This window comes from Orcinus orca, chromosome 7 (genome assembly GCF_937001465.1).
Source record: "Orcinus orca chromosome 7, mOrcOrc1.1, whole genome shotgun sequence".
Taxonomy (NCBI): Eukaryota; Metazoa; Chordata; class Mammalia; order Artiodactyla; family Delphinidae; genus Orcinus; species Orcinus orca.
This window is the reverse complement of record NC_064565.1, coordinates 51,053,754-51,069,343: the sequence shown is the minus strand read 5'-3', so window position 1 is coordinate 51,069,343 and position 15,590 is coordinate 51,053,754. Positions and strand designations below refer to the sequence as shown.

Here is a 15,590-nt window from a genome sequence, read left to right as displayed (position 1 = left end):
AGCACAGGGAATTATATTCAATCTCCTGTGATAAACCATAATGGAAAAGAAAAATAAATAAGTAAATAGATAGATAGATAAAGTGTTCAGTATTCTAAATAACTACTAATCCAAAACATAGACTCATACCTGCCACCTGTACTTAAAAGTGATTTTACAAAGCATTACCTTGCTGTCATTGTATTCATTTTATGTAATTGCATCTTGATCTTAGATTAGAACCAATGGGTAGAAGCTATAAGGAATGAGACATGAACTCAGTATATGAAGAAGTTCTTAGTGAGAAACCTCCTTGGCTTAGAATCACAAGGCCTGCCTTCTTGTCTCTGTCAATTCACTCTATCTCTCTAAACCTTAGTTGTCCTCTCTGTAAAATAGCCTATGAATAGACTCACCCAGGGTTCAATTAGATAAGTGTTTTGTAAATTCTAAATTGCTGCATAAATGTAACTCAGTGATATACGTATAAAGCAGTCAAAGGGGGAGCAGGCTGCCTGATGAAGTAGAAGGTTTTCTGTTACTAGAAGTGCTGAAATAGGCAGGAAGGAACAGTAGAAGATGGACTCCAACCAGACAAATCCGGATTCATTCTTGATTTTAGCAACTATTGGTCATGTGCTCCTGAGTGAATTGCTTACTCTCTTTAAGCCTGCCTGCCCCTTTGCTCATCTGCACAAGGAGTTACTGTGAGGATTAACCGAGATAATAGATGTCAGTTACTTATCAGTGTATGGTCAGCAGGCATTAAATCGCAGCTGCTCATCATTATAATTATTATATTTTATTATTTTTGTTATTTTTATTACTGTTACTCCTACTACCATTACCATTGTCATAACTGAAAGCAAGCATTTGGAAGAAATTGTCAAGAAGCCATAAGAATCAGAAAAGTGATTGGGATAAATGATTTCCTAACTCTAATATTCACGTTTTTATGCTTTTGCTTTTACCTTTCCTCTCGCAGCACAACATGAAATGTGTGGATTAACTCTGTGTAAGGGATTAGGAGGCTCCATCAAGTCTACTTGAATCCTCTATTCCCAGTTGGTGAAAGAGGTTTTGGCATTTTAAGAGGCAGAGATGGGAAGTCCCGTGAATAGACTCCATAATAAACATAGGAAGGAGCTACCTTTGCCAGAAATTGGGAACAAGTGCAACATTGTTCAAGAAAGAAAACCCTTTCCTTTCCTTTTGCTTCCATCTTACCGTCTTCCCTCACCCATCAGCTGATAGACCAGAGGAGGATGTTAATCCAAGGGAGTCTTCAGTTTCTAGACTAGGCAAAGGAGATGTTTCTTGGTAGGGGTCTCATGGAGCTCCCTTCCATTCAAAATCCATCATTCTCAAGGCTTTTGTGCCAAGAGTAGTAAACTCTGGGCACCATATTGGTTTGATAGCCTGGAGCCACACACCACCCACCAGTACCCTGCGGGCTCAGTACAAACTGAGCCCACTTGGGGAGCGTATGCTGGCATGGTGACTGTTTGAAAAATTAGAAAGGAGAATCAGCCCCTTGTGTGAAATTTACTTTTAGTATGTTTTGTGGCATAAATTTAGAGGATTATAAGATAAGGAAAAAAATGTAGAGTTTATATTAAATATTGTGTGCTAAGATATTCAAAAATGGTCCAACGGGTTACTTATTTTTACAATCCAGCTCTATCCTTGAGGATTTTATTTTTATTCGTTTGTATTACTCTGATTTTGGAAGCCCAGCAAATGCAAAGTGGTTCATTAGTTGAACTCTACTGTAATTACTAAAGCTAATGAGAACAATATTTTGAATGCCAAAGCCAATTTATCAGCTACTTCTTGTAACACAACAATTTCTGTCTTTTTTCAGAGGAAGTCTTCAGTACTTACTCCGCTCTGTGGTGGTCTCCAAACGGCACTTTTTTAGCATATGCCCAATTTAACGATACGGAAGTCCCACTGATTGAATACTCCTTCTACTCTGATGAGTCACTGCAGTACCCAAAGACCATGCAGATTCCTTATCCAAAGGTCTGTGCTCCGTTTACATAGTGGTTCCGTGATTTGATGGGAAGAGAATGGTTTCATTTAATCCTTTCCTGCTAATGAAAATATTGTCAGTCTCTCTTCAACAGCTTGTGTGATTACTCTTGCTGAAGTCAACAGCATGTGGCAATTTTAAAGTATTTTTATTATCCCAGGAAAGAGTGTGATTTAAGGTTTTGTAATTTCTCCAAAAACTTTGAAGAATGACAAGCCGAAAAAGATGGGGAAAATGCTTTTGAAAGAAGTAGGGGGAATGAAAATGTTTGAAAGGAGGAAAAGAGAGGCTGTGATTGAATGACAAGCTCATCTCATTTGTAGACATTGGATTGTGCCCTAGATAATGTTGAAGAGCAGGGTTATATACCAGGTTGTATTACTAACTGATACAGGACGAGTTTTAGTAGTTCTATTATAGATTTGGCACTAATGTAAATTTCACCCATCCTACATTTGGAATAATAGTGTCATGTCTTGGTTTTCAAGACTGTTTCCCCCTCTGGGATGCATGTTTATGAACACTGAAGAGCCTTATTAAGCAGTATAAGCCAAGGAAGAGGGAGGTTTAGGAGGGAACCAGGATTCTTCACTTCACTAGTGTCATAATAACAATGGCCACAGTATCATCTATAGGAAAATCTAATAGCAAAGTGTTTTTGCTGTAAGCAATTTGGGAGAAGGGATTTTTATTTTTACCGACTCCCTCAATTTGCTTTATGAAGAGCTGCCATTTTAGGGAGACAGAGGAAGTTAAAAGAAAAAAAATCAGAGACTAAATATGGAGATGTATTTTCAGTGGAATGTTATTTTTTGAAGAGTGCAACTGGCAAAGAAATACCATAGAGTGTTCTCACTAAAAATATCATATTATTTCTAACTAATTTGTCAATTGAAAATCTATGTGTATATATAAAACGATTTTATAGATTTCTGTCATAATATTGATTGTAAAACTCCAAAGTACTGAACCTGAATTTGGAGTGGAAGTGAAGGCTTCCTAATTAGCATTTTGGCTCTCGGCTCAGGTAAACTAATTTTCCTGGGGGATTGTGTCTTTGCCTGAACCCAGGGTATTCTTCCTAGTGGTCAGCCATCAGTCTTCTTGTCTTCGGGAGTCAGGGTATATTTACAAATTAAAAGAATTGATTTTAACAAGTTTATCCTTTTCTGCTCAAAGTGCATAAATTATGAGCATTCATTACTTAAACGGGAGTCATATATATATTTCTGCCTGAACATGAGAAGGTTGCATTTCATGACTCTCCCTTATGTTCATTTTATCTGTATTAAATTGTTTGAAAGTGTCTGATTGTTTATAATTTTATGGCCATAATGCAGACATTTTTGTACAGCTCTAAACTTGTGTGATGTTGTTATGTATATATCTTTTGTCAATACCAATTCTGTGATTGTTTTTTTCCTAGGCAGGAGCTGTGAACCCAACTGTAAATTTCTTTGTTGTAAATACCAACACTCTCAGCCCAGACATCAATGCAACTTCCCAACAAATCATTCCTCCTGCTTCTGTGTTAATAGGGTAAGACTCTTGACCCGAATGCTTGTGTTGTAAACAGTTCCACAGCTCCCAGGGAGAACACTTTCAAAATGAATGGCAGAATCAATGGCAGTATCTCATGGTGTCACCTGGCCCTGCCCATCATTCATTCTTCCATTCAACCACTCTGTTGGGCTGCACTTGCCCAGCTTTAAGACCAAAGAAAGAACCCAGAGTCAGCAACAAAGACATCAGTGGTTTAATGCGTGCGGGAGCTTACACATCTGAAGCAAGATCCTGGAGCGACACCGCACAGCGTGCTGCTGTGGACAGTGGGCAGGACAAGGCAGCAGACTTTGCTCCCAGGGGGAAGAGGAGATTGCCAGTTACAGGGAGGATTACATCAGGTTGGCTCATTATTTACCAAGGAAACAGCGGAGAGGCACGCCCCTCACCTCCCCTTTGTTAAGAATAGTCACTGGCTGGAGCCTGGGGCAAGTATGTAGGAAGGTTACTCAGGGGAGCAGGGGATGTACAGAGAGCAAGAGAACAGCCATCTTGGGGGGCCTGACCATACACACTCTGCTGAGTTCCAACTTCATGCCTTCATGCCGGGCATGGTTCCAGGGGTGAGGTTGCAGAATGAATAGAGCAGCCAGAGCCTCTGGTGTCATGGAGCCTCCACTCAAGTAGGGGAGGCAGACAACCACCAGGTAAACAAATAAAGTTACGTGAGATGTTGTGAAGACGATCAAAGGAGGGCAGCCGTGATGCTGATGGTTGGGGGGAGGCCAGGGAAGGTCTCTCTAATAAGAGGCCCGTGAGCAGTGATGTGAAGGAAGAGGGGAAGATCTAGCCACGTGGAGAGCTGGGGGAGCAGTATCCGGGCAGAGGAAGAGCGGGTGCAAAGCCCCTGCAGAGGGAGCGTGCTTGGTGCAGTGGAGGCCCTGCGAGGAGGCCACAGCGTCTGGAGCATCTGAGTGGAGAGGGGAGTGATGGGAGGAAGGTCAGATCACACGGGGCTTTGCGGGGCCTGGTAAGACCTAGAGTAATTCAGGGAAACCATGGATTAATTTTAGACACCCCCGTCTCACCGATGTACCTCCAGACGTCATTTGCTTGCATGATCCTTGGTGGTTTGAAACTCTCAGCCCCTCCTTAATCTTCCTGTAAACACCAAACTGCATGAAACTTTTGGCCATCAGGTTGCTCTCTCTTCTTTTCCATTACTTGTGTTGGTTTTATCATTGCTTCTAAATAATGACTAGCCTCTATTGAGCACTCTCTGTGTGCCAGACACAGGGCATCACGTGCTTTATCTTATTAGCCTTTAAGTAACTCTTTCCAGCAACTATTATTATATGGCTCTTTTACAGATAAGAAAATGAGGCCTAGAGGTTAAGAAAATGACCCAGTAGGGGGCTGTATTCAAATCTTTCTGACTTGAAAGAAGGAGCTCATAAGCACTCTTCTTCGAGGTGCCTCTCTCTCCCTCTGTGTGAATTCAGCTGGTGCCCTCAGATGCCTGAAGTTATCATCAGAGCCATATGGAAGCATTTTCCTTCTCAGGGTTGCATTTACTACATCAGGCATGCTGGAGGCTTTGCTCTGTGGTTATTAATTCATTTACTTTCTCAGAAGTATCTATATTAACCTGTTTATTCCTAGGGAAAATTAATTATCAGTCAACTAAAAAGTATTTCTTTAGGTTCTAAAATCTGCTCTTTGGTCCCGTCCAGCCATCTCTTCCATCAACATTGATTAAGCACCCGCTATTTACACTCATAGATGTCCTGTAGGGCTGAGTCTCCCTTCTGGCGCTTATGATGGGGTGGGGGATGTAAAACGTGTCCATAAATGACTCCCAAAGCGCCTATGACAGAGGCATAAAAAAAAGGCTGGAGGCATTCTGAGGAGGGGGAGATGGGTTTTCCGTGACCCCGGGGATCAAAGAAAACATCCCGGAGGATGAGTGAATTGGACAGGGCACAGTGGGGCGGGGGGTGGGGGGGAGGACTGCAGTGGAAGGATCACCGAGTGTGCACAAGCTCGGGGCTGCCCAGGGAAGAGAAGCAAGCCCTGCGTGCCCTCTTGGTATACGCCCAACATCTGTCCGAAGGGAGGATGAGCCGTGAGCTCCCACGCTGAAAGATTTTAGATCTGGAAGGGACTTTGGACCTTACAAATGTTTTTAAGGAGCGAGAAACCTTTGTGCAAGTGAGATACAACAGAGGTGGGGTGCCAGTAAGCCAATGGCAGATGGCTGCTCAGGTTCTAGGCCCAGCCCCTGTGCCTTCTCCTTCCCCCAGGCGTCTCACAATCGACAGAACCTACCGGGGTTCCAGAGCACACTGAGAACACCTCTGTGAGACACAGACGAGAGATCTGAGGCTCAGAGAAGTAGACCCATTTGCTTAAGATCACACAGCAACTTAGCACGGGAGCTTGGGAGTAGGACAGAGGCCCGCACTTGCTGGGCCAGAGTAATAGAATAGTCGAATTAAAGTGTATTGGGTGCTTCCTATGTTGGGGACTGTGCCTGGTGCTCTGCTCACGTTGTCTCATTTATTACCCACATGCTGCCTATGGTGTCATTTTCACGGCCATTTCACAGATGAAGAGATGGCATCTTTCCCACTTAGAAATCACTTTCCAAGGCACAGTTGTGAATTTCAGAGCTCAGGAAACTTAAGCAGTTTAAGGACTTATTTTTCCCCCTATATGAATGAATCCTTAAGTCTTTGTTCTTTGCAGTTCTTTACGCCACACTCATGGTGAGGGTTGCCTTACTCACTGTGGGTATTTTCTGGGGAACGTATTTCACCAAAGAAGCATTTCTGGAAATGCTACAGGAATGTGCTGTGTATGAAACTGCAAACCCAGCTCTGGTCTCTGTTAGCACCAGTACATCTGCAGCTTTGCTAAAACCAGGCCTGAGGGCCCCTCTGGAGAAAAATGTTCTCGTACACGGCGGTGCTTCGTTTTCTAGCCTCATGCAGAGATCAGCAGGGCCAAGTTAATGCGGGCAAGTTATGCCTCTTCAGCTGCCCAGCACCTTCTGCTCTGTCCCGTAGTAATTCACTCGCTCCTGGAGCCAGGCTCTCCTCTGCCCGCGCACCCATCACTAATTTTCTCCTTAGGCCTCATCCTTTCATCACAGAGCATCCAGCAGCTGAAATCCTACAGGAAGATGAGGCTCTCCCCACACATGCACACGTTTTCCAAGGGTTGTTTTAGGAAAGTGGACTCCAAATAGCCTTCTTCTTTTCAAAGGGGCCTAGTGGAAAGGGGCAGGTGAGGTGGGAAGAAAACTCTTTAACATGATTAGTGGGTCTCCTGGTACTAAATAACTTTATCTACTAAAAGTCAAGAATTATGCTTTGGGTTCAGCAATCAGCCATATAAAAGTAACTTTTCCCCATTTGAAAACATTGAGCGATGGAATTTGGGAAGTCTGCCAGGAAACTCACATGCATCTGGCATCTTCCCTGCCCATTTCTAGATCAAAGGTTCATGAACCTGTATCCTCCACTACCTTTGTCACTCTCCACAGCCCGAGGTATACTCTGCACCCTGTGAGGGCTCCATAAAGGCGGTTCACCAGTGGAGCGGGCTCTAAATTTTGAATTCTTATATAAACACGCTCCTCTTCAATCAGTTTCTCTTTACGATTTGGAATTGAGGGGAGACAGAATGAGAGGGCATAACCCAGCCTGGAGCTGCGATCACACCAGGCCAGGATGTCAGTGAGTCATGAAAAAGATATAAGGAAACCAAGAGCTTAATTGTAGTTTTTACTGGAAGTTTTAAGTCCCCACTTAAGACCAGAAAAATCCAACAAGCAGGATCGTCAAGTATACTTTCCACAACATGCCAATTTTATTCTGTAAAAACAGAGAGGCACATACTGAATAGACTGGTTAGAGTGGTTGGGGGAGGGGTGGAAGAGGAACCAGGGACCATACGAGGCAGCCTGGCCTTCCCTTGAGCCACTGACTGCCTTTCCCAGGTTAGGCACAGTGATTCAACAAGCTCTTCTAACTTCTGGAACAGGATTAGTCCAAGAGGAATACGATTGATTTTAATACTAAAGCAATGAAGTAATTTCTCTACATAAGGAGAGTTCACACCATGTGGAGTCTACTCTGGGCCAGGAACTCATCTAAGTGCTGACATAAAGCTCATGATCACCTTATGCGGGAAGAATGTTAGAGTTCGTGTTTTGCAGACAAGTAAACAGAAGTGTAGAGAGGTTAGGTGACTCGTTCAAGGTCACACACTGGACAGGGTTGGAATCAGGATTCAAAATAAGCAGGTGGCTTCAGATTTCCTCCTCCCAGTCGTTCCCTCTGTAGAACGTCCACCCATCCCTCTGGTAAACATTGCTGGTTAGCTTCACCCTCTTAATTCTTTTCAGGATAAAGCTCCTCACTCTATGAAATCTATTTATTCCTCGAGAGTGCATATAGACGGAATAACTGAATTTTATAAAGCAAATCATATTTGAATGCGCTGGGAGAGACTTGTGCTTGAGAGTCATATGACACAGGGTATCCCTTTGTAAACTGGCTGCTGCCTTGCAAAGAGTAGGCATGTAATAAAGGCCTGTTGTGTGATATTAATTCCCCTAATTTGTGTAAATGTTTCTTTGGGTATATTAAAGATACTTAAAATAAGGTACCTATTACTACCTGGAAAGAAAACCACTACTAAGAGCAACTGCATACGGTGGAGTGATTAATTCAATGAACCACCCAGGGAAGAGGGCATCCTGCCGACGCTGGCCGCAGACTCCATGCTACCCTTTTTCCCCCTAGAGACAGGTACATAAAACAATAAGAACTACTGGTATAGAACAGGGCTTAGCACCCCTGGGCCTGCCGGCCAAATCCTGCCCCCACCTATTTTTAGATGGTCCCCCAGGTAAGAACGGTTTTGACCTTTGTGCATGGTTGGGAAGAAGAATCATCAGAAGAATAATACTGCATGACAGGTGAAATTTACATGAACTTCAAATCTCAGCATCTCGTTGGCACGCAGTCACACTCATACGTTACGCACTGTCTCTGGCTGCTTTGGTGCTGCCAAGGCAGTCGAGTAGCTGCGACAGAGAGCATGTAGCCCGCAAAGCTGGAACTATTTACTGGCTGGCCCTCTTCTGAAAAATTGTTCTGACCCCAGGTCTAGAGAGTTCATTTCAAAACCTTTTGTTTTCTATCTTGCGTTTCATTCTTCCATTCCCTTTGCAAGTATTTATCCCCTACCCCCCGGGATGACTGGTTTGCCTTTCCATTTTCTCACTTAACGCCTCTGCCTTGGGCTCAGTATCGGGCAGTTAGACTAGATGAGGCGCCCTTGCTCCTGGGCCGGTGAAGCAGCATTCACCCTCTCAGACTCCGCAGACTGGCGGTTCGTGAAAAGCACCATGGGACCCGTGATAGCGGTATAGAAGGAGGGGGTCTTCAAGAAAGCCTCACGGGCGGGGGATATTTGAGTAAATCCTGAAGAAGTTAAAGCATGACAGTCATTTCAGACGGAAGGGCAGGTTGACAAAGGGAGGCATGTGGAAAACCTCATAGGGTGTTCAGGGGACACCAGTCGTGCAGACTGGACAGTGTACAGTTCTTAATAAGCAAGAGAAAGGACTGAAATGGAGAGGAGTCCCTGTTTGTGTGAAGGTGGTGCTTTGCTGCTCGGTGAGGGGTTTTGGTCTTCTTTCAGTGCCTGCCACCTGTAGCGGAGACAGCCTGGAGGCCCGGGTACCCCTGGGCGTATTAACACAGTAACTGTCCTGCCCCGCAAAGGGAGATAGTGAAGTGGTGAGGGGCTTAAAGTGCTTTATCCAGCACCTGATCCATCCTAAGCGCTCAAGAAATATTTGTTGTTTCATTTAGTGTCTGTGAAGGGAGTGGGGACAGGAAGGGATCTGTAAATTCTGAGGAAGGACAGAGCTACTTAGGTCCCGAGGATGGGACAGGACTTCCCCTTCTGTTCAGTGCTACATTCCACAGAATTTTCGTGAGCACCTGCTTTGTGCCAGGTAGTCTGCTAGGCCCTGGAGATACCCTGTGAACCAGACAGCTGTGGCCCAGCCTCAGAGAGTTTGCAGTCAAGAAGGACAGCGTTGACAAGAGGAGGGGTGGGCACGGCCCGTGAATGAAAGAGCGAAGGAGCATGTTAGGGTGAACGGATAGGGTCAGATGGGAAGGGGTGGAACGAAAAATTTCCTTTGGAATTCTTCTGACCAAAGGGAGCAAGGTTTTGATCACACACTGGACAGGAATGATTTAAGAAGAGTCATACAAAAATCGCACTAGGGTGTGGGGAGCAAATAAAATAAAATAAATTATCCAGAGCAAATATTTAGGGAGGCTAGCAGAAAGGTAAATTAGGAATTCCATGCATCTCACTCATCTCTCAAAATGCAGTTCCAAACACTGTTAAAGGTTTTTGTTGGAGGAGGCTGTACTGCTTGAGATATCTCTATTTATATAAATTTATGTTAAAATACCAAAAGTTTCCTTAATTTCTTCACACAATTTATATTTTGACACTTGAGAAAAGATTTGTAGGATATAATTATTTGGTTTTCAAACTTTGCAGAGATGTGAGTCCATTTTTTCCCCTTTGAAAATGAAGTTGAGAAAAGGGTCAACTGTAGTTTCTCCCTAGTAGGAAGGATGTTTTAGAGAAACGTATCAAATTACCAGAAAAGAATAAAATCTCAACCAGTGTCCCTGGATTCCCTGTCATGGTCCCTCTAGACAGCAGAAAAGAGATGGGAAAATATCACCCTTGACACCCTGGCACCACCAAAGGCCAGTTGTGGACTTGCAAAGCCATGGTGAGGCATGGTGTGAGGCATGAGGCATGTATGTTACACCTCTGTGGGATGTTAGCTGTTGTTCTTCCTGTCAGATATATTTGCATTTCCATTCAAAATTAAATTACACTTTAAGCTTTAAGAAAGGGTAAAATACTATGGTGTTAAATGGCTTCAACAACTATTTAAAATTGTATTCCTGTTAAGATTGATTTCATTGAGCAGAATGTCTATTTGTACCAAGGTCTGGAAATAGTTATTCTCCTTCTCCCCTCCCTCCCTTTCCTCCTTGCCTCCCCTCCCTCCATCCCTCCATCCTTCCTTCCCTCCCTTCTTTCAGGGATTACTACTTGTGTGATGTGACATGGGTAACCGAAGAAAGGATTTCTTTGCAGTGGATCCGGAGGATTCAGAACTATTCAGTGATGGATATCTGTGACTACAATGAGACCACCGGAAGATGGATTTCCTCAGCGGTAAAGTTGAATCAGGATGTTCTGTTTCCAAAGCTACATGTGATCTGAGGGCTGTAGGAAAACAGGGAGAGTGTTATCAGGAAATACAGCTTGAATTTCTATTCTTTCTCTGTGTCTGACCCTGAGGCAGTGAGTAAATCTTGAGTGACTTTAAGATAACTTGATATTACCCGGTGGTACGTCTAGTTCATCTGCTCTCACTAGTCATACTGTTTTAGTTATGGAGACTATCACTTGGGAAAAGGGTGGTGGTGATTGGAAAGCCAGAAAATAGAATTTGATGTCAAAATTCACAAAGTCCGAGAAAGCCAGGGGCTGCAAGGTCAAGGAAGCGTGTTTCAGGAAATGGGGAGTGACTCGCTGAGTAGCAAAATAAATATCTAGAGGCCACAAATCTATTACCACACTGTGACTATCTTTCAGCAGTAAACAGCTTTAGAAAGTAAATAGATAACTTCCAGGCTGAGAGGGTGGCAACATTAAGGCAAAAGCAAGTGTTAATCCAACCTTGAAGTGCTGGGGGCGTTTCCAGCCCAGAGACCTCAAGGTATAGGTCGTGGATCAAAATTAAAGCCCCATTGGGACCAACAGCCTCAGGAGGGGTAGAGCCTGGGGGAGGCTTGCTGGCATATGTCAAGGACAGCTCTACAAGCCCTTTTCTGGTAATGGGCTCTGTGACCACACGCCTCTTCTCCCTGCTCCACCCTGGTTGGGCACACGGCAGATTCTTGCCTCAGAAATCCTTCCCTCCGCCGCCTGCCCCTGTATCCTGATGCACTCATTCATTACTTATATAGCAATCATCGAATACCTATTTTGTTCCAAGTTCTGTGCATAGCTCTGGAGGGAAAAAAAAAAAAATTAGGCAGCATGCCTGTCCCTAAAGTGTTTATTTTCTAGTAGGGAAGACTGTTATGAAAATCAATAATAATAGTTACCATTTCTTGAACACTCACAATAGCCAGACACTGTGGAGGTAGGCTCAGTAGGGTCAAGGAGCTTGCTTAGCTCACAGTGACAGCCAGAATCCAAAGTAAAACACCGAGCTCTTTGCTTCCTGCCAATTAAATCATCTCAATAGCACCATAATGTGCTCTAAAAGTGTATAAGCAAGGTACCAAGGAAATGTAGGGCGAAAGAAGACAATCAACCTGCCTGGGGGGAGGCAGAAGGGGATGGGAGATGACATGGAGGAGACTAGAGCAGCCTGGGGTAAGTTGTCATATTCGGGGCAGCATGAAGGCAAGTGGACCCTATGAGCAGAGGCTGTGCAAAGGCATCTGGGGTGAAGAACTTGGAGCCTGCAGGGTCTGGGGGTACACAGGACTAGGGGTTGAGGCGGAGGCACGATGATGAGAGCTGAGGTTTGAGATATATGCTACGGCTCAGGCACCATTCTGAGGAGTTTGACCTTACCTTGTAAGACACTCAGAGCTATTTCAAGGTTTTAAGTAGGAAAGAAATATAATGAGATAGAACTATCTGTTGCTGTGGGTCAGCTGTGGGTTGAGCAGGGTGGAGGGCAGACTGGAAGGAGAGCAGAGCAGCAGCGTCTCCAACCAGGAGGTCAGGGCCATGGACCTGGGAAACCCGACAGGACACAAACTAAGGCAATAATGGTGGAGAAGAACAAGAGAAGTCAAAGGACTAGAAGACAGGGGCTGAGGGGGTTCGTGTGAGAAGAGCAGGGGTCTGGAGTGATTCCCAGGTCTCTGGCTTGGGTGAATGGTGCCACTAACCCAGAGAAGAACGAAGGAGTAAGAACAAGCTGGTGGGGATAAGGGAAAGATACTTCTGTACTTGCTGAATTGAAAATGTGGAGGAGCCTGCAGGACGGCTTACGAGGTACACATCCAGGACAGAGCTCTAGGCAAGAGAGGCAAATGTTCTAATGTAGCTATGTAAAAGGTACTATCATACATACAAATATGTGAATGGAGATAGCTTTCCTTTATTTTATTACAAGTACAATCTTGCTTATATTGCCACAAACTGCAGCTAAAGCGTAGAATTCGTATCTCACTTCTCTCTGTATTTTTCCCTCCCTAGGAACAGCAGCACACTGAAATAAGTACCACTGGCTGGGTTGGAAGAGTAAGTTGTAAGAGTTATGGGGTTCTCTGTCGTATGGATCAGATAGTCAGAGCTATTTAATATGCAGATATACCAAACGAGGCCCCTATGTTATTTGCTATTAATAGAGACAGCAGTTGACCTTTTTTAACGTAATATTTTAATGTCCCCTGTAGAGATGTCTTTTTATAGAGAATATACAACATGCTTGGTTGGAAAAAGTAAAAGGACAAGTGAAAATTCAAGAGAAGAGCAGATACAACAAAAGACATATCCTAGGCAAATTCTAGCTCCTGGAAAGTTAAAAAGCAACCGTTGCTGAAAGGCAGCCAAGATACCAGTTGTCTTCGTTGACCTCACGTTCGAAGTTAGGCGCTTCGGCGGCAGAAAACATGGTTTCCGCCCTCAGCCTCTGCACAAACGCAGGGGACAGGACTTCCCCCGGCAGGGACGCAGTGGCACTCACACCACACCCGCTATGCACCTCTCTCTGGAGGAATCATACACACGTGGGTTCACACTTTACTATACCCTGGATGCAGAACTTTCTCCAAGGAAGCACGTGACCCTCCGTGACTTCCCACGCCTCACGCTACACCTTGTGCAGACTTACACCAGCCACGTTGCTACAAGCCCGTGGGGTGAAGCAAACCGACGAAGGCACTGCAGCCATCATGGCACCTCGTGTGAAAGAGGAAGAATGAATCGCCCCTAATTTGTATGACCACTTCTATTAAGCCCCTTTAAGAGGGAAACAAAGTGACATAAAAAAACGTAAGGATTTCTCGTCTCCCAGAACACAGAGGTGCAGCCCCCTGGTCCAGAAATGCGACCCCTTCCAGCTGGGCTCAGAGCCCCCTAGCATTCACACGTCCTTTTTGTTCAGGCATTGATTGGGCAGAGGGGAGAGGTTTGCCAACATGAAAAGTGGTTTCCTCCATGGCAAGAGACATGCTACACTTCCTCACGACTCTTTGAAAAAAATATGTTTTTTCCTCTCTGTATTTAACCAGACAGATGCCACTTTTCACACATTTCTACTAGGCACAACTCCATCCAGGGGAAACAGGGAAATGTATTAAAAAGATAAGGCTGTGAACACAGGTCTAGAGAGGGGAATGTGTTTCCGAGCTCTGTAATGAGAACACCAAGTGTACTGCACGCCTCGGCTTGCTCCATAAATGCATTCGTTTTGAATCACTAAATAGAAGAGGGAAGCATTTTTCTTCCCAAAATGGGAGCTGATGAGCGAGGAAACAGCGAGAGTGAAGTGAACCAACAGTTTTAAAAGACCATCTCCTACCTGCTCTCGAATGTAGTAAGGAAATCGAAGTCGTAAAGAGATATATTCCTTTCAGGCTGGGATAGATCCTCTTCTGCTTAAACGACATTATGTTCTGAGAACTATCTTTTATCGAACTGTAAAAAATGGAAATTTTGTTCTATATTTCCATACAACTATTTTTTTTGGGTAAATTGTTGATCCTATTTAGCAAAATGGAAAGGCTTATAATAGAGATGATAACTATATGAATGTTTCCGTATGAAATATACGACAGACATTCCTTATGGTATCTAGTCCAGAAATGATTAAAGAGTTTCTAAGTCTGACTTTCAAAAAAATTATGTATAAGAAACAGGGGGGAGGGGGAAATCCCTCAAATTACAAACCACCTCCAACTAGAAACAGTCAAAAATAATATTAGTCTGTTTCAAGAAAGCACATTGTGACATCGAGGAAATTGACTTCTTAGAACTGAACGGCTAATGCTAATTTTCTCACACATATCAAGACACCATAGCGTTATCCTCCATAGACAGAAGATGCCTAAGGGTAACAATAACCACTGCTATGTGTTGAGTGTCCTGTGTAAGCCTCTTCATGTTTATTCTTCCATTTACTCCCCATCAAAAATTCCCTAGGAGTTAGATCTTTTGTCTGCATTTTCTAGGAGGAGAATTTTCTATTGAGACCCTCTGATTGCAATCGGCAAGTAACTGAAATACGGGTTTTGAGCATAGGTGTTGGGAGGACCTTCTGAAGCTAAAGTTGTACTGAGATGAGGCTAATGTGCTTTAACATGTTTCGTGTTTCCTATTATTCTCTAGTTTAGGCCTGCAGAACCTCATTTTACCTCTGACGGGAATAGCTTCTACAAAATCATCAGCAACGAAGAGGGCTACAAACACATTTGTCACTTCCAAACAGATAAGAGAGTGAGTATTTTTAAATAATTTATTTCGGGTTGATCTCCTTTTTTTGAAACTAACTTGAAGTGGAAATCATTTGGTAAAGTCGATCACTGTACCAATAATCAGACTAATTCACATACCCCAGTGGTCTCTGCAGTAAGGTAGGATGGGGAAAAGAACCGAGATTATCCCAATTCCTGATGTAAATGATTTAATCCTCTCCTTAACTTTGATCAGAGAGAGAGTCTAATAAACCTCTTTTTTTTAAAAATCCCATCAGAATTGCACATTTATTACAAAAGGAGCCTGGGAGGTCATTGGGATAGAAGCTCTTACCAGTGATTACCTGTAAGTATTCTAATAATCAGTAGTATATCAATATATTTGTCATAATCATGCCATTCGTTGCCCAGAAATAAGGAAAAATCTTCTACAAATAAAGAGTAGTCTATTTGGAATGTGTTCAGGACTTTTTTCTTTTTAACATACGGAAGCCTTAATGATTTTCACATAT

General features: G+C 43.6%; 1 protein-coding gene across 5 annotated transcripts in view; it reads left to right on the top strand.

The window, feature by feature from the left end:
* The window catches only part of DPP4 (dipeptidyl peptidase 4), a 77,455-nt gene that overhangs the window by 34,000 nt on the left and 27,865 nt on the right, over positions 1–15,590 (top strand). For all 5 annotated transcript variants that reach the window (XM_033412540.2, XM_004283621.4, XM_012538174.3 and 2 more), the window contains 6 exons: positions 1,844–2,004; positions 3,441–3,553; positions 10,675–10,810; positions 12,860–12,904; positions 14,993–15,100; positions 15,357–15,424. In XM_033412540.2, the coding sequence (XP_033268431.1) occupies positions 1,844–2,004; positions 3,441–3,553; positions 10,675–10,810; positions 12,860–12,904; positions 14,993–15,100; positions 15,357–15,424 (631 nt within the window). The remainder of the gene's footprint in view (positions 1–1,843; positions 2,005–3,440; positions 3,554–10,674; positions 10,811–12,859; positions 12,905–14,992; positions 15,101–15,356; positions 15,425–15,590) is intronic.